This window comes from Colobus angolensis, unplaced genomic scaffold (assembly GCF_000951035.1).
Source record: "Colobus angolensis palliatus isolate OR3802 unplaced genomic scaffold, Cang.pa_1.0 Scaffold16, whole genome shotgun sequence".
Lineage (NCBI taxonomy): Eukaryota > Metazoa > Chordata > Mammalia > Primates > Cercopithecidae > Colobus > Colobus angolensis.
Window position 1 is genome coordinate 9,082,271 of NW_012114710.1, and position 18,486 is coordinate 9,100,756.

The 18,486-nt window shown below is 34.8% G+C and overlaps 1 protein-coding gene across 1 annotated transcript in view; it reads left to right on the top strand.

Moving 5' to 3' along the window:
* Window positions 1-18,486, top strand: part of MMP16 (matrix metallopeptidase 16 (membrane-inserted)) — a 293,161-nt gene that overhangs the window by 145,537 nt on the left and 129,138 nt on the right. Inside the window, exon 3 of the mRNA XM_011937076.1 lies at window positions 7,279-7,401. Coding sequence (XP_011792466.1) covers window positions 7,279-7,401 — 123 coding nt within the window. The remainder of the gene's footprint in view (window positions 1-7,278; window positions 7,402-18,486) is intronic.

Sequence of the window (18,486 nt, forward strand, 5' to 3'; positions counted from 1 at the left end):
ATGAGTTAGGGAGGATTCCCTCTTTTTCTATTGATTGGAATAGTTTCAGAAGGAATGGTACCAGCTCCTCCTTGTACCTCTGGTAGAATTCAGCTGTGGGATTCCCCTTTCTTGAGATGCTCCCCAGCATTCATTATTGCCTATCTTTTCGATAAAAGCTTAATCGGGGTAGGATGATATTTCATTGTACAGAAATTTAACTTAATTAAAATTTATTTAAGGTTGAATAAGTAGTTTTTTCAAGTCATTTCAATGAAACTGTGATATTTGGACTCCTAATTTGATAATTGAAATATTTATTTAGATGTACCAAGAACCCCAGCATTTTTGGTTTATCAATATGTTTTATGATTTTTATTCTTTTGTCTAAATTGCCAAGAGAGTGTTCTCTATCTTCTTTTTCAGTTTGGATATAAAAGATATGTTCTTGATCAATTGATGTTCTTTTTATTTCTGAATATACCCATGGCATTAAAACACTATCATGTTATAGGATAGGTCAGTCCATGTTTTGGTGGCAGCAGAAGGAAGGTTGATAGCTAGTGAGCAGGGACCTTAGATTCCTGTTGTGAAAGAATTGGAAGAATTCTCTTCAAAAGAATTTTCAAAAAGTTGAAAGAATTGTTAAGAGCTGACACTGAAATTGTGTTCACATTGAAGATCATGGTGGCTTAATATACTTTTGTTCTTGCTCAGGTATTTAGGTACTTTAACTTTGCCATTGCAATCTTGTGAATAACCTGGGTGTCTATACAGGCAGTTAATGAGTCTGTAGAAAAAAGAAACTCTGGACTGGAATGACCTGTCAGCCACAACATTTTTAGCCCTAAGTTAATTTACTTTTAAAAATCTTTCCATTACAACTGGACTTGACTCTATGAATACAAACAAAACCTAAGGATTTTTTAAAGTAGTTAAAATAAGTATATTTTAAAATTTTTAGAAGGATCTTTTGGGGACTACTATAAATAGTAAATATTATTTGTACTTTTAACTAAAACCTGGAAAAGTATGGAGAATGGAAACTTGTTTAACATATTATCTTGGTGAATATTGTCTTGGAGAACTAACTGATAAAGTACAACATATGTATTTGGCAGTCATTTTCTTTTCTCATGGTAAAGGTAGTTGTATGTACACAGAGCCACTGTGTGGCAGAGCTCTAGCTGCAAGGGATGATGTTTCCCTGGTATTTTGTTGAAGCACTGCGTTCCTGCAGCACCACTACAGGATGCCCAGTACAAGGACTATAACCTAAGGGCACCTCTTAGAGTCATGCAGTGAGTGGCCTTATGTGTTTGGCATGAATGCCCAACTTATTAAATACTTTTTAATTTTTTTTTTTACTGAAGCTAATGGACACTTTCAGATTGTGTGTGTGTGTGTGTGTGTGTGTGTGTGTATATATACACACTAAACTGTCTAGAAGCTTCTGGCTACTTCACTTACATAAAACAGGGGACAGTGAAGCTGTTTACTTACATTTCTGTTATCAAAGTACCAAGAAAATCCCTGTGTTAAATAACATACATACAGGTCAAAGGGAGGTGAAGCACACTGTTATTTGTATGCTGCTGCTGCTGCTGCTTCTACTATGATTACCACCGGTATAACTACTTCCTGATATTTGTAAAATAATAATAGTTATTAGAATTGGAATTGTAAGTTAATAATAGTAGTTACTGTCTGCTAGACACTATTTTAAGTGTTTTAAATAATTTAACTAATTCATTCTTCACAATAACCCATTAAGAGAGGTAATATTGTCATCTCCTTTAAAGATGTGGAAACTGAAGTATAAAAAGAAACGGTAACCTGACTATTGTCATAGGCCTAGTGAGTCAGTCAGTGGAGCCAGCAAGGTAACTCTACAGTATGGCACCTGGATCCCTGCTTTCAATTTTTATACTCCTCTAAAAAGCACTGATTTAGATTTTTTTTTTCTTTTTAAGTTGAGTTAACTTAAATGAGGACATTAATGATTTGCCCACCTCATTTTAAAATTCTCTAAAATTCTCAAAAATTAAATCAGTATTTCATTTATGAAAATTGAAGGCATGCCATTATTTACACCTTGATAATCACAAAATGCCTTTCTTAGTTCACTCTCTACCACATGCTGCAGTGCCCCTTCCCCATGTCTTTGTTTGTTTGGGATGTCAACTTAAAATTTCTTACAAAGGAGTCAGTCAAGAAAAAGAAAAAGCACAGTTATATGAGTTGTGTGTTGACACACTGAAAAAATAACTATGTTTAAGCAGTGACACTGTCACAAAAAAATGCTGCCTGAAAATAACGTTATTGAAAGCTTTAAAAAAAGGTGGCAACTAGATTTTACCAAGTTGCCAGTTGGTAATAAGCAATATATATATGTGTGTGTGTGTGTGTATATATATATACACACATATATATATATACACACACACACACATATATATATAATACACTTATATGTTAACTTTGTATGTGGATATATGTAGTTATATAGTCCTGCTTTTTGTGTAAACAGGTATATATGGGATTTATCAAATTGATATTTGAATGCTACTAACATTTTGGTGCCTAATAAATTTATATTATCTATTTGGGCAACTGGAAATGAACCTGGCTGCTAGACTCTAACTGAATAAAAACATTAACATGCCAGTTTCACATTTAATATTAGACAACATTTCATGCATTGATGAGTCCTGTTAAACACTGACCATTCTTTATATCCATTGGGAACTTTAGAATTTCCATAAGAAAGGACCTGCCTGCTTATGAAATCAAATGTTTAAAGTCACATACAAAAGCCTGAAGACTGATTTAGCTCAGATTCTGTGTTATGTTCAGTAGTGTGATGTGCTTTGATCATATTTATGGTATTTTACATACTTTGAGTAGGTAATACCCACTAATATTTCTGTGCCAGAATGTTTACATACAAATACTGGTGAAGTTAACATAGAGTATTCTCAACTTTACCAATCTTCATTCAGAGTTCTTTTCATTAAATCATTAATTGGTATTATATTATATATGTTATGCTTATTTCTTATGTGTAAATTATCTACTTCATGATTTTGTTTTATATAAGTGTCCACATACTATCTCTGCAATAATCATTTGTTAAAAGCGCAGAGCTGGAGAAAGTTAAGAAGTCCCAAGAAATATGTAAGATTGTCGAAATGATCAGTATATGCAAAATGACATACAGGCTTAGTTCATTTGCTTCATGTTCCTTATTGGTGACTTCACTAGGCACTGACCTCATGCTTGGCTCTCTACCCTCACTCACAGGTCAGTGGCAGATAGAGACAGACACATACAAATCAGGATACACATTATAAGACATGCTGCATTGGGGTGGTAAACTATATCTATGTGAGTTGACTATTAAAGAATAATTAGGATTCTCAGGGTGAACAAGGAGTGAAAAGTATTTCAGAAAGAGGTCACTGCATGTAAGGGCAGGAAGAGTTTTGGTAATGGCCATCATTAAAAAATCAGGAAACAACAAGTGTTGGAGAGGATGTGGAGAAATAGGAACACTTTTACACTGTTGGTGGGATTGTAAACTAGTTCAACCATTATGGAAAACAGTATGGCGATTCCTCAAGGATCTAGAACTAGATGTACCATATGACCCAGCCATCCCACTACTGGGTATATACCCAAAGGATTATAAATTATTCTACTACAAAGACACATGCACACGTATGTTTATTGCGGCACTATTCACAATAGCAAAGACTTGGAATCAACCCAAATGTCCATCTGTGACAGACTGGATTAAGAAAATGTGGCACATATACACCATGGAATACTATGCAGCCATCAAAAAGGATGAGTTTGCGTCCTTTGTAGGGACATGGATGCAGCTGGAAACCATCATTCTTAGCAAACTATCACAAGAAGAGAAAACCAAACACCGCATGTTCTCACTCATAGGTGGGAACTGAACAATGAGATCACTTGGACTCGGGAAGGGGAACATCACACACTGGGCTTATCATGGGGAGGGGGGAGGGGGGAGGGATTGCATTGGGGAGTTATACCTGATATAAATGATGAATTGATGGGTGCTGACGAGTTGATGGGTGCAGCACACCAACATTGCACAAGTATACATATGTAACAAACCTGCACGTTATGCACATGTACCCTAGAACTTAAAGTATAATAAAAAAAATAAAAATAAAAATTAAAAAAAAAAAAAAAAAAAGAAACTCAAGTGGATTTTGAGAAGGAGGACAGGGGACACCCTCACTAAGTAGACCTAAATCAGATTCTTTTTACAAAGGTATTTCATGCTCAGAACATGTAGAGAACACACCTTTGCTTTGGGAAAATGTATTGTTAGTAGTGAAAATGAAGGAAGTGTTGAGAGTGAGAGATATAAGAGACATTTTGAGCGTCGCAGGGACTAGACTGTGATTGGTTGGATGTGAGGAAGTAGTAGTAGAGGATTATACCTGGATATCTGGTGTGGGCATTAGAAGATGCTAAGGCTTTCAGTTAAGATGAGGCATCAGATAAATTGGTGAAAGTTTGGGGTAGGAATATCATTTTCTTTGTATTATGTATAACATTAGAGATGATGACAGGATATCTAGATGGAAGTGTGAGAGCACTTACCCCATTATATTGTACTTTTTAAATGATACGTGTCTTACCTGTGTGCTATGAGCTCAGTAAGGAAGGGGCTCTTACTTTCTTCATCTTTTAATCCATACTTTCTTTTATATATGTTAGCATGTTGTAAAAACTCAAAAATATTGTAGGATGAATAAATCAGGATGAGATGGGTAAATGAACAAATAGTTAGAACACAAGCAAATAACTATATGAAGTGGGCAAAAGCCCAACACTTAAATAAGGAATTCAGCAGAAATGTCTTTTAGCACAGGAACCTAATATTCCTCCCTAAAATATTTGTTTTTTGTGCCGAGCATTGTGGCTCACGCCTGTAATCCCAGCACTTTGGGAGGCTGAGGCAGGCAGATCACCTGAGCTTGGGAGTTTGAGACCAGCCTGACCAACATGAAGAAACCCTGTCTCTACTAAAAATACAAAATTAGCCGGGTGTGGTGGCGCATGCCTGTAATCCCAGCTACTTGGGAGGCTGAGGCAGGAGAATTACTTGAACCCGGGAGGCGGAGGTTGTGGTAAGCCGAGATCATGCCATTGCACTCCAGCCTGGGTGACAAGAGCAAAACTCGGACTCAAAAAAAACCAAAAATCTGTTCTTTGGAAGATGCATACACTTCACAAAGAAATCGTTTACTGACTCCAACAAAAGCATGACATCACTGCCTTCATTTTTCAATTTTATACATACTAAAGTAATTTTAGAGACTATACCCTTATTGAAAATACATTTTATTCTGATAATAGTTAATTCTATTGTTTCAAATGTTACCCAGCTATCCAGGTTTTTTTGTTTTTTTTTTTTGCAGATTGCTTACTTAAATGTTTTCCTTAGCTAAATGTGAATGTAACCATATCCCACATTAAGTAAATATATTCATATTTCATAATTACATATTGTTTGTTCTCCCAGTACTTTTAATGAGATTAAGTACCTACCTTAGGAATATTATAATTTTTTGAGAATATAATTAATACCCACATATAAAAGCAACTTAAATCATCGTAGGCACACCATTAATACTTAATTGTTAGTTAAATCAGTATCTAGATATTTCTCCTATGCCAGGAGTTGTGCAAGATACTGAGAATACAAAAACTTCTCTTGCGTGTTTTACAATATAGTGAACTATCTCTCAAATTCATTGTGTTTAGAAATACCCTGGGAGTGTTAGTTAAAAATGAGAGGCCTCTGATCTCACCTTCTGAGAGCTCAGTTCTGTAAAGCTGGATAGCCTCTTAGAATTTAGCATTTACAAGATGTATTTTTTAATTCGGGGCCTTAAAGGGGAAGAATGACTTTCTGAAGTAACTCTACAATTTATTTAAACTAGGATGGAATTTGTTAATTCTGGTAACTGCATGGTCTACATTACTGGGGTCAGAATAAGAAAGCAGAATCTTTTAATGTTTTCTGGAAACGTGCCATCTTTCTTAAGAAGTACAAGTTATTATTTCACTGATGCAGAAAGTTATTATGTTTGTAAAAGCGGATTATTTGATTTTGTTGCATAACATGCAAATTACTTAATGTGTAAATGACTTAGAGAGTCATCTCTATGATCACTCCTTTTCCGTTTAAAAAGTGTAGAAATTGTAAAGCAAATACTCCAAAAATTGTTTTTCATTTCTACTTTCTGAACCATGTAGCACTATGAATTTTCTGCTTTACCTTTGTAGTTATTAAAATAAAGGGACTAATAAACAGTAAAACTGTTTTTTACTGTTTATTTATTAGAAAAACTACCCCCCAAATCATGAAAATCTTTCTACTTAGATGAGATGCAAGAATAGATAGAAAATGTGACAGTGGTCCAATGAGACTCTCTAGAAGAGAAATTAGACTATTTTATCTGTTTATGTATTAAGATTAATAAATTAAAAGCAGCGTTTCCTTTTCAAATTGAAATACCTTAAACCTTAGTCTCGTGAGTGCAAAACCTCATATTGAGAAAAATATTTTTAAGCATTGAATTTGGTTATTTATCAAATATTCAAAGCAAGTGGCTACTACTTGGAAATGAAATAATGATCAAATGTAAAGAAGAAAAGGTAGAGAAATGAATATTTTATTTGAACAAACAGTTGACTGCTATGTAAATTAGAACAGAGTCGCATATATCCTCTTGAATCATGGCATTTAAACTCACGTAATAGATTAGAATAATCTTTGAATGTTAAAGGTGGAATACTCCTTAGTGGCATTTTATGAGTAACACTAGGAATTAAAGACTTGCCCAAGATTATATACCTTGTTAACAGCAAATTCTTAGAAGCTTTAGAGTACCTCTGTCTACAGTTAGCTCAAAACAAATCAGAGAGAAGAAAATTATCTAAAGGATCTGAATAGTAAACTAGTGATTCTTGATAATTCAGGAAAAACTATGCTATCTACTTAGATTCAAGAAGAAAATTATCTAAAGGATCTGAATAGTAAACTAGTGATTCTTGATAATTCAGGAAAAACTATGCTATCTACTTAGATTCAAAGTGCAAGAAAATTCAGTGTTCCCTTTACTTTATAGTTTGCCATTTTCATCATCACTGTCTCAGATTAACCTCTTAACTGATTTCCTTTTGAATTTAATGATTAGGGTTATTAGTAAATAGCTGTAAAATACTCCTTTTTTTTTTTTTTTTTTTCAGCTGGATGAAGAAGCCCCGATGCGGTGTACCTGACCAAACAAGGGGTAGCTCCAAATTTCATATTCGTCGAAAGCGATATGCATTGACAGGACAGAAATGGCAGCACAAGCACATCACTTACAGGTATAAGAACTCATGATTAATCTCCCCTTTTCCCCATTTTTCATTACTATTTGTTTTGACACATAGTTTAGTATCTTCTGCACGTTGCTACATGTTAATATATAGGGGTATAATGTTAACATAAAAGACTTAAAATTGCTATTGAGAGGAGAGTAAATTGTTCGTTAGATACCATGTAGACACTCTGAAACACTAGGGCTCTTTTGTAAACTATTCCAGCTTCTTGAATGAATGTCAATATTATGAGGGACTTTAAATGAATGCTCTAACATATTACATTCTTTGATAAATATTTATAATCTCTAAAATAATCAAATGATATGTAAATAACTGCTATTTAAACAGAATGTTGAAATAATTAGTGTTTAATATCAGTCTAACCATTTTGCTTTTTATCTTTTTCTTAATTGTGCAAGTGGTTTTGTCTTCAGTAAGAAAGTATTTTCCAACCTAGAGTGACAATTGTTATTAATGGATTTTCACATTTATTCATTTTGTAATTTAATAACTGCTTATTGAGTCCCAGTATGAACAAAGAACAATGCTAAGGCCTGGAGATGTAGCAGCAAATAAAACATGAGGACCCTGTTTGTCCTCATGGAATTTACAGTCAAAAGAAGTCGAATAGTAATATAAATACAATGCTTGTTATAAAAAGAAAGGACAGTATGCAAGAGAAATATAAATCAGGGTCATCCACCCCATTCTAGAAAACCAGATGAGATTACCCTAAAGAAATAGCTTTTCAACTAAGACCCATAGGAAAAGAAAGAACTTGTTAAATCAATGGTCAGGAGAAGGGGAAAGGTACTTTGGCGAGAGGGTAGAACGTCAGGAATCATCTCTGTCAGATTATGTGAATAGAAATGATAATTTTTAAAATATTATTCTTCATGTAAATACCCCTTTGTATATGATTAACGATAAAACAAAAGCCTCAATATATTGATTTTCTACTTATATAACTGGAACGTGTCACTTGAACTTATTTTGGTTATTTTGGAGATACTTTTTTTTTTCTTTTTCTGAAATAGAGTCTCACTCCATCACCCAGGTTGGAGTGCAGTGGCACGATCTCAGCTCACTGCAACTTCCACTTCCCAGAATCAAGCAATTCTCCTACCTCAGCCTCCCAAGTAGCTGGGATTACAGGCATGGACCACCAGCTAACTTTTGTATTTTTTGTAGACACAGGATTCCCCCATGTTGGCCAGGCTGGTCTTGAAGTCCTGACCTTGAGTGATCTGCCCTCCTCAGCCTCCCAAAGTGCTGGGATACAGGTGTGACCTACCGTGCCTGTCCTGGGAACACTTTCCTGTCTTCTTTTATATTCTTATGCTGTCTTCTTACACAGCTCCTAGATTATTGTCTTATGCTCCTAGATTATTGTCTTATGCTACTTACTTTAATTATTTCTGCAGATAAGAAAAATCAAACATGAAACAGCTTTAGGCCAAGCCCATGAAGTTGGTATTCACCATCATTTAAATTTGCTCACAAGATATTTTTATGTCACGTATTTGTTTTATCATCTCTACAATCTGTATTTCCAAAGTAGAGTTAAGAAAGTATTATACCAATAAGTTCATATGGAATATACAGTTATTTTCCCAATAACTGTAATGTGTATGTCTCTTGTCTAATAACCTTTTTTCCATTAGTGGAATTAGTGGTGACAGTGCTTTCTGAGAGGAAAACATGGATTCTTTTTTTTTCTTTTTTTTTTTTGGAGACAAGGCCTCACTCTGTCGCTCAGTCCCAAGTGCAATGGTGTGATCTTGGCTCACTAAAAACTCTGCCTCCCAGGCTCGAGGGATCCTCCTGCCTTAGCCCACTGAGTAGCTGGGATTTTTGGTGTGCACAACCATGCCCAGCTAATTTTTGCTTTTTTTTTCTTTTTTTTTTTCCAGAGATAGGGTTTTACCATGTTGCCCAGACTGGTCTTGAACTCCTGGGCTCAAGTGATCCTCCTGCATTGGCGTTCCAAAGTGCAGAGATTACAGGAGTGGGCCAGCACACCCAGCCCATGGATACACCATGAAAAGCATTTGTAGATTTTGATGAAGAATGGTCACATGGCAGAATAGAAAGCCTAAAATATACTACCAATTAGGGTAAAACTTCGATGAGATATATTAGATTTTTAAAACTAAATATATATCTTTTTTTTTTTTTTTTGAGACGGAGTCTCGCTCTGTCACCCAGGCTGGAGTGCAGTGGCCGGATCTCAGCTCACTGCAAGCTCCGCCTCCTGGGTTTACGCCATTCTCCTGCCTCAGCCTCCTGAGTAGCTGGGACTACAGGTGCCCGCCACCTCGCCCAGCTAGTTTTTTGTATTTTTTAGTAGAGACGGGGTTTCACCATGTTAGCCAGGATGGTCTCGATCTCCTGACCTTGTGATCCGCCCGTCTCGGCCTCCCAAAATGCTGGGATTAAATATATATCTTAAAAGCATTGTTGAGCTGAAATAAAAGGAAAAATCCTAAAAACCAAAAGTAGAGGGAAATTAGGAAATGTAGGAGGCATGTGAGCATGTAGGTCAAGTAGAGAGATGTTGAACTTCTGTCTTGGCAGTAACATAGAGTATTAAATAAGAAACTTCATATGATTACCTTAATAGATACAGAAAAGTGGCCAAGGAAATTTACCATCCATTTTTGATAAGCAGGAATCAAAGCAAAAAAGTACATTTTGGGCCGGGCGCAGTGGCTCACACCTGTAATCTCAGCACATTGGGAGGCTGAGGAAGTCAGATTACCTGAACTTGGGAGATTGAGATCAGCCTGGCCAACATGGAGAAACCCCGTCTCTACTTAAAAAAAAAAAAAAAAGCTGGGTGTGGTGGTGCATGCCTGTAATCACAGCTACTCCAGAGATGAGGCAGGAGAATCACTTGAACCCAGGAGGTAGAGGTTTCAGCGAGCCGAGATCGCGCCATTGCACACCACCAGCCTAGGCGACGAGAGTGAAACACCATCTCAAAAAAAAAAAAGTACATTTTTTGTTAAACAAAAAAATGGCATCTATGAAAAATACTACACTTTTGTTATATAGTTCACATACAAAATGTTGGTAAAATCTTTAAGAAGCAAAAACAATATCTGCTACCTCGCCTGTATTCAGCAACATTGTAAAACTACTAATAGAGGTAAAGAAAGAAACGGAAGTAAAAGATACAAGATTTGAAAAGAAACAAACTATCATTAGTCTCAGTTTATATATATTTCTATATGGTAAACCCAGAAGAAATTCTTTTTTTTTTTGAGACGGAGTCTGGCTCTGTTGCCCAGGCTGGAGTGCAGTGGCGCGATCTCAGCTCACTGCAAGCTCCGCCTCCCGGGTTCACGCCATTCTCCTGCCTCAGCCTCCCGAGTAGCTGGGACTACAGGCGCCGCCACCACGCCCGGCTGGTTTTTGTGTATTTTTTAGTAAAGACGGGGTTTCATCGTGTTAGCCAGGATGGTCTCGATCTCCTGACCTCGTGATCCGCCCGTCTCGGCCTCCCAAAGTGCTGATGATTGTTTAGAAATAATTAACAAATATAGTCAGCCTAAAATTAGATTTTATTTTCAGAACAATTTTTCATTTACAGAAAAATTGATAGTACAGAGAGTTCACAGAGTTACTGTGTACCCTCTCCTCCATCCCTTACTTACTCTACCTATACAAATGGTTTCTCTTATTATTAACATCTTTCATTAGCATAGTAGATTAGTTAAAATTGATGAGCCAGCACTGGTACATTATTACTACTTAAGTTCATAGTTTACACTATGTTGTATGGTTCTATAGGTTTTCACAAATGTATAATGTCATTTATCTACCAATATAATATCATACAGAATAGTTTTCCTTCCCTAAAATTTCAGTGTTTCACCTATTTATCCCTTCTGTCCCCTTCCCAAAGCCCTGGCCAGCACTGGATTTTTTGTTTAATGTCTCCATCGTTTTGCCTTTTCTAGAATGTCATATAGTTGGAACTATAGAGAATGTAGCTTTTTTTCAGACTGGCCTCTTTCACTTGACAATAGGCTCTTAAGTTTCCTTCACATTTTTTGTTACTTGATAGCTCATTTTTTATTTCTGAACAATAATCCATTGTATAAATGTGCCATTGTATGTTTATTCATTCACCTATTGAAGTCATCTTGGTTGTTTCCAGTTTGGGGAGATTACAAATAAGGCCAATATACACATTTGTGTGCAGGTTTTTGTGTAGGCATAACGTTTCAACTCATTTGGATAAATACCAAGGAGCGTAATTGCTGATCATGTGAAAAGACTATGGTTCACTTTGTAAGACACTGTCAAACTGTCTTCTGACATGGTTATCCCATTTTGCATTATTACCAGCAGTAAATGAGAGATACTGTAGACCTACAAGCCCCACCCCCAGCATATGATGTTGTCAGTGTATTCAGTTGTAGTTATTCTAAAAAGAGTTAGTGATATTTTATTCAGATAAAATAATTGAGATAAAACAATTATTATAAATCAATTTTGTTTATTAAGATAAGCAATTTTATTGATACAGATTATTTTAATTTGCAATTCCCTAATGACATAAGATGCAACTTTTCATATGCTTATTTGCCTACCATCTCTGTATCTTCTTTGGCGAGGTGTCTGTTGAGATCTATCAATTTTTAATTGACTTGCTTGTTTTAAGATTTTCTGTATATTGTGTATGTTAGTCTTTCATCAGTTCTGTTTTCAAATACTTTCTTCGTATCTGTGGCTTTTTTTAAATTCTCTTTAAAATGTCTTTTTAAGAGCAGAAGTGTAATTTTAATAATGTCCGACTTAGCATTTTTTTTTCCTTTTTGTATTGTGCTTTTGGTGTTGTATGTTAAAAATCATCATTAAACACAAAGTCCTTAGATTTTCTCCTGTGTTATATTCTAGAAGTTTAGTAGTTTTATGTTTTGCATTTAGGTCTCTGATTTCTTTTGAATAAATGTTTGAGAGGTGTATAAAGTCAGTGTCTAGATTCATTTCTTTTACTTGTGAATGTCCAGTTGTTCTAACACCATTTGTTGAAAAGATCATTCTTTCTCCATTGTATTGCCTTTGCTCGGTTGACTCTATTTGTGGTGGTCAATTTCTGGGCACTTTCCTTTGTTCCTTTGATATATGTATTTATTATTAATCCAATATCACCCTATGTTGATTACTCTGACTTTATAGTAAGTCTTACTATTAGGTAGTTTCTGTTGTCTGATTGTGTTTATTTTCTTAAGTATTCTGCAGGGTATTTGGAGTCTTTTGCCTTTCAATATAAACATTAGAGTTTGTTGATTCACACAAAATAACTTGCCATGAGTTTTGCATGCATTGTATCTATAGTTCATCTTGGAAATAACTGATATCTTAACAGTATATAGTCTTCTTATCCATGAACATGGATATCTTCCTATTTATTGAGATCTTTGACTTCTTTCATCAAAATTTTATACTTTTCTCATATGCATATTTCGATAGATTTATTTCTAAGTATTTTACTTTTCTGGTGCTAATTTAAATGATATTATGTTTTTCATATCAAATTTGAGTTGTTTATTGTTAGCATATGGAAAAACAATTGACTTTTGTGTATTTACCTTATATTCTGCAACTTTACTATAATTGCTTATTAGTCTAGGAGATTTTTTGTTGTTATTGGTACTTTTCAATATAGGATATATCATCTGTAAACAAAGACAGTCATATATATTTTTTTCTTCCTAATCGTCCTCTTTTCTTTTTATTGTTGCATTACATTAGCTAGTGTTTCCAGTATGGTGTTGAATAGGAGTGGTATGAACGGAACTCATTGGCTTTTCTGATCTTAGGAGAAATACAAATAGTTCTTCAATATCATGTATGTTTTAAACTGTAGATTCTTTACTAGATGGTGTTCATCAAATAGAAGAAGTCCCCGTCTATTCTTAGTTTGCTAAAAGTATATATTGTGAACAGGTGTTGGATTTTGACAAATGCTTTTTCTGCATCTACTGATATGATAATACTAATTTTCTTCTTTTGACTTTTGATGTGAAATATTACATTAATAGATTTTTCAAATCTTGAATCAGCCTTGTGTATCTGGGATAATTCTCAATTTGACATAACGTACAGTTCTTTGTATACATTGTTCTATTTGATTTGCTGACATTTTTGAGGATTTTTACATCTGTGTTTATGAATGATCCATAGATTTTCTTTTTTTATATATCTTTACCTGGTTTTGATATCAAATAGAGTGATATTGGAAGTCTCCAACTATAATAGTGCTCCATGCATTTTTTTTCTTGCAGTTCTATCAATTTTTTTAACGTATATGTTCTTGCTATGTTGTTAGGCACTTGCGCATTAAGTATTCTAATATCTTCTTGGAAAATTGAGACCTTTATCATTGTGTAATGACTCTTTATCCCCAATAATTTTCTTTTCTATGAAATCTATTATATCTTAAATTAATGTGGCTAACCTAGTTTTTTTTTTTTTAATGTGCATAAAGATAATATATCTTTCTCCATACATTTACTCTTACTTTATCTGTGTCCTCATGTTTAAGGCAGGTTTCTTGCGAGAAACATACTGCTTTCTGTTTTTGTTTCTTTTTTTTGTAATCTATGCTATTTTTATTGGTATATTTAGTATTGACTTTTTGTTTTTTTGTTTTTTTGTTTTTTTTGTGATGGAGTTTCACTCTTCTTGCCCAGGCTGGAGTGAAATGGTGCAATCTCAGCTCGCTGCAACCTCTGCCTCCTAGGTTCAAGCGATTCTCCTGCCTCAGCCTCCCGAGTTGCTGGGATTACAGGCATGTGCCACCACGCCAGACTAATTTTGTATTTTTAGTAGAGATGGGGTTTCTCCATGTTGGTCAGGCTGGTCTCAAACTCCCAACCTCAGGTGATCCGCCCGCCTTGGCCTCCCAAAGTGCTGGGATTACAGGTGTGAGCCACCGTGCCCATCCTAGTATTCACATTTAAAGTGACTATTGATGCAGTTGGATTAATTCCTACAACATTTGTAACTATTTGCTGTTGTTATTGGTTTTTTATATATGTTTTTGTCTTCCCCACTTTCAGTGCCTTTTCTGGTTTTTTTTTTTTTTTTTTGGAGACAGAGTCTAGCTCTGTCGCCCAGGCTGGAGTGCAGTGGCCCGATCTCAGCTCACTGCAAGCTCCGCCTCCCGGGTCCACGCCATTCTCCTGCCTCAGCCTCCCGAGTAGCTGGGACTACAGGCGCCCGCCACGTCGCCCGGCTAGTTTTTGTATTTTTTAGTAGAGACGGGGTTTCACCGTGTAGCTCAGGATGGTCTCGATCTCCCGACCTCGTGATCCACCCGTCTCGGCCTCCCAAAGTGCTGGGATTACAGGCTTGAGCCACCGCGCCCGGCCCTTTTCTGGTTTTAATTGACCATTTTATATGTTTTCATTTTCTCTTAGCCTGTCAATTGTGCTCCTTTTTAGTTATTTTTAAGTGGTGGCCTTGGGGCTTGCAATATAGATGTGCAAGTAATCTAAGTCTACTTTCACATAACATTATACTACTTCACAGGTATTACAGGTATCTCATAACAGAGTTTCTAATTTAATTCTTCTGTCTCTTAGAACATTTTCTTTATTCATTTTATTTATCCATGTGCTATAATAACCCAATAAATTATTTCTGTTATTATTTTGAAGAGTTATTGTTAAATCAGTTAAAAACTAAGAATAATAAAATACTTTATTTTACTTTCATTTATTCCTTCCCTAATGATCTTTCTTTTTTAAAGAGATACGCATTTCTGATGAACATCATTTTTCTTCTTTCTGAAGAACTTCTCTTACTTTTTTTTTTTTTTGCAAGGCAATTCTGTGGACAACAAGTGTTTTTAGTTTGTATTTGTCTGAGAAAGTCATTTTTCCACTTCACTTTTAAATGATAGTTTCACTGGATGCAGAGTTCTAGGTTGGTGGTTTTATTATTTAAACACTGAATATTTCAGCCCCCTTTCTTTTTGCTTACATGGTTCTTGAAGAGGGGTTTAATAGAATTGGTATCTTTGTTCCTGTACAGATAAGGTATTTAACCCCGTTTGGCTTTTTCCAGAGTTTTCTTTTTGTCTTTTGTTTTCTGCTTTGAATATGATATGCTTAGGTGTAGTTTTTTTTATATTTATTCTGTTTCATGTTTTCAGAGTTTCCCAGATATATGGTTTGGTTTCTGCTATTAATTTTGGTACATCCTCAACCATTATTACTTATATTTCTTTCTCTCTTCTCCTAGTATTTTCATTGTGTGTATTTTCTCTCCAGTTCTTGGATATTCTGTTCTCTTTTTCATTCTTTTTTTGCTGCTTCAATGCATTTACTAAAAACCCACAGCTAATATTATACTCTGAGATAGAAATTAGATACAATATATTGTCCTATCTCCACTCTCTCTTTAATTCAAAGTGAAATATCCGGTAACACCCAGCAATACTGAAAAAAGGAAAGGGCAACCTATAAAAATAATAATATACATGAGGTTATACCCCATAATAAACTTAACATGCTTACAAATTGACACAAACTCTTCATTAGGTAAGAATAGAAAATAAACGTCTTACATTAAAAAAAGAGAAATTTTTCCCACAAAAATAAAAGTTGGAATATATGAAATAGGTGAGGATATGCAGGACTTGCCACATAAGGTGAGTAAGAAAAATTTTAACAATAAACAGACTCAATTTTCAATGATCTGTTTCATTCTTTCAATAAGAATTAAACAACTATATAAAAATTAAATCTATCTATTAGACATTCATTTTAATTCATTTTTCAATTTGGGATGTTTCTATTGACATATCTTACAGCTCACTGATTACTTCCTTTGCCATGTTTAATCTAATATCAGCTTATCAAAGGCCTTCTTAATTTCTCTTTGGATTCTTCTCTAGAGCTCCCATCTTTCTGGTTATATTATCCATATGTTTTCTTTATGTTGTCTACTTTTTTCATTAGAACCCTTAGCCTATTGATTAGTTATTATGAGTCCTCATTCTGAAACTTCCAAACTGTTGGCCATATCTGAGTCTGGTTCTGTTGTGTGCTTTATCTCTTCAGCTTGTTTTCTCTTCCCTTTTGCAAAGCAAGCAACAAAATTGCTTGTAATTTTCTGTTGCAAGTGGGAAGGTATTGGGTAATAGGAAATGAGGTAATAATCCTTTGATGTGAGCTTTTATGTTTATCTAGTTAGGGGTTAGGTTGTATTTAATGTTGGCTGTAGCTGAATTTCTTCTAGCATTCTTTTTTCTTTGTCTCCTCCTGTCTTTAAATATCTCTAGAAATTCCTCCTTAAATAGATAACCATGTCTTTAAACTACCTCATTTTTAATCCACTGTTAATATAGTGGAGCCCTGTTGGTTTGGTGTAAGATATTGTACAGAGGAAGCATCTGTAATCCTGTGATTAAGTCCTTTTTAGTGAGTCTGAGTATCTGAGCTGTGACCTTCTGACAAGTCTATTAGGCTTTTTGTTTTTCTTCGTTTATGTAATATATGAAGGCAAAAGGAGGTTGAGCTGTCTAATTATCTTTAACCTAGATCAGATAATGCTTTGATAAAATAGTTTTCTTTTAACACTGGCCTTTATTATGGAGAATAGAATACTCTTGGCATATTTCAAAATTGTTGCTTTTTTCATCCTCATGCTGGAAGAAGGAGAGGATCTTTCTCAGATCTTCACTGTAAGAACTTGATGAGGGTCCTGGGGGTAAAACACATAAAAGTGTAGAGCTCTCTCCCTGCCCTCCACCCCTAAGGCTGAGACTTTGAGGGTTTTTCCTTCTCTTGGCTTCAGAGCTTTTCCTCTTGATAAACTGTGAATCTCTATATTTGCCCCTCTCTACACTTTTGGGGCAGAATTTTGCCCTTTGACCTTATTTTTTTGATGGAATGAAGAAGAGTTATTTCAATTTATTCAGTTTTATTTCTTGTGAGGTTTGAAGTGATAATTTCCAAAAATTTTATATATCAGAGACTGCAAGACTGTAACAGTCTTTTTAATAAAAAACCAACATACGAAATATATACACACATGTGCCCACATAAAAAGCAGTTCAAGTGTATAACCTTTACAAAGGCACCATTTAAAATAGACACAAAAATATAACAGCAAAGAATAAATCTACAAAAAGATGTATAAACCTTTTATGGAGAAAATTATGAATTTTTATTGAAGGACATAACAGAAGACGAACAATAAATGAAGAGATATATTTTGCTCTCAGTAGAAAGACTTAATATAATGAAAGTTTGACTTCTCCACAAATTCAATGGAATTCCAACAAAATCCCAGTAAGATATTTTTTGTATAGTTTAACACACTGAATCAAACATCTCTGAGGAACAGTGAAGGCCAAGGAGAAATCAAAATGTTCCCACCTACTAGATATGAAGACTTACTTTAAAACAATACTAATTAAGGCAGTTTTGGGTATTAGCACAAAGATTAATAGGCCAGTAGTACAGATAATAGATCAAGGAAACATGTCCTTGTATATATAAAAAAATTGATTTATGCCAAAGTAGGCTTTATAGATCAATTGGAAAAGGATTCACTATTTCATCTATAAAATTTTTCTGTGATAATTGATTCTGTATATGAGAAACCATGAAAGTGAGTTCATACCTACCCCATACCATACAAAAACAATAATAAGTAGTAATGGAACTAAAATGTATAATCAACTATAGAACTGTACACCTTAGACAGCTCCATATATTGATACACTGTCTTCATTTCAGATAGTGTCCTTTTTTGACCTGATTTCCAGACTGTTGGCAGTGCACCCTATTTAGTATCTCTGAATCCTTATACTCACTACACTTTTTCTTTAAATGAAAGAAAGGAAGGAAGGAAGGAAGGGAGGGAGGATTAAGAACTATTATATTCAGAACTGGTTATAATTTCACTCATGCTGTGTTCCTGTCCTGACAATGGCCTCAGCCGGTTTTAAGCATACAAGTAATTAGGTGTTTGTGTGTATAAACTTTCAGGTCATTGATAAACACAGCATTGGTTAAGAGTCTGTTTTATAGCAGGAAAAACCTGGGTTTGAATGCTCTG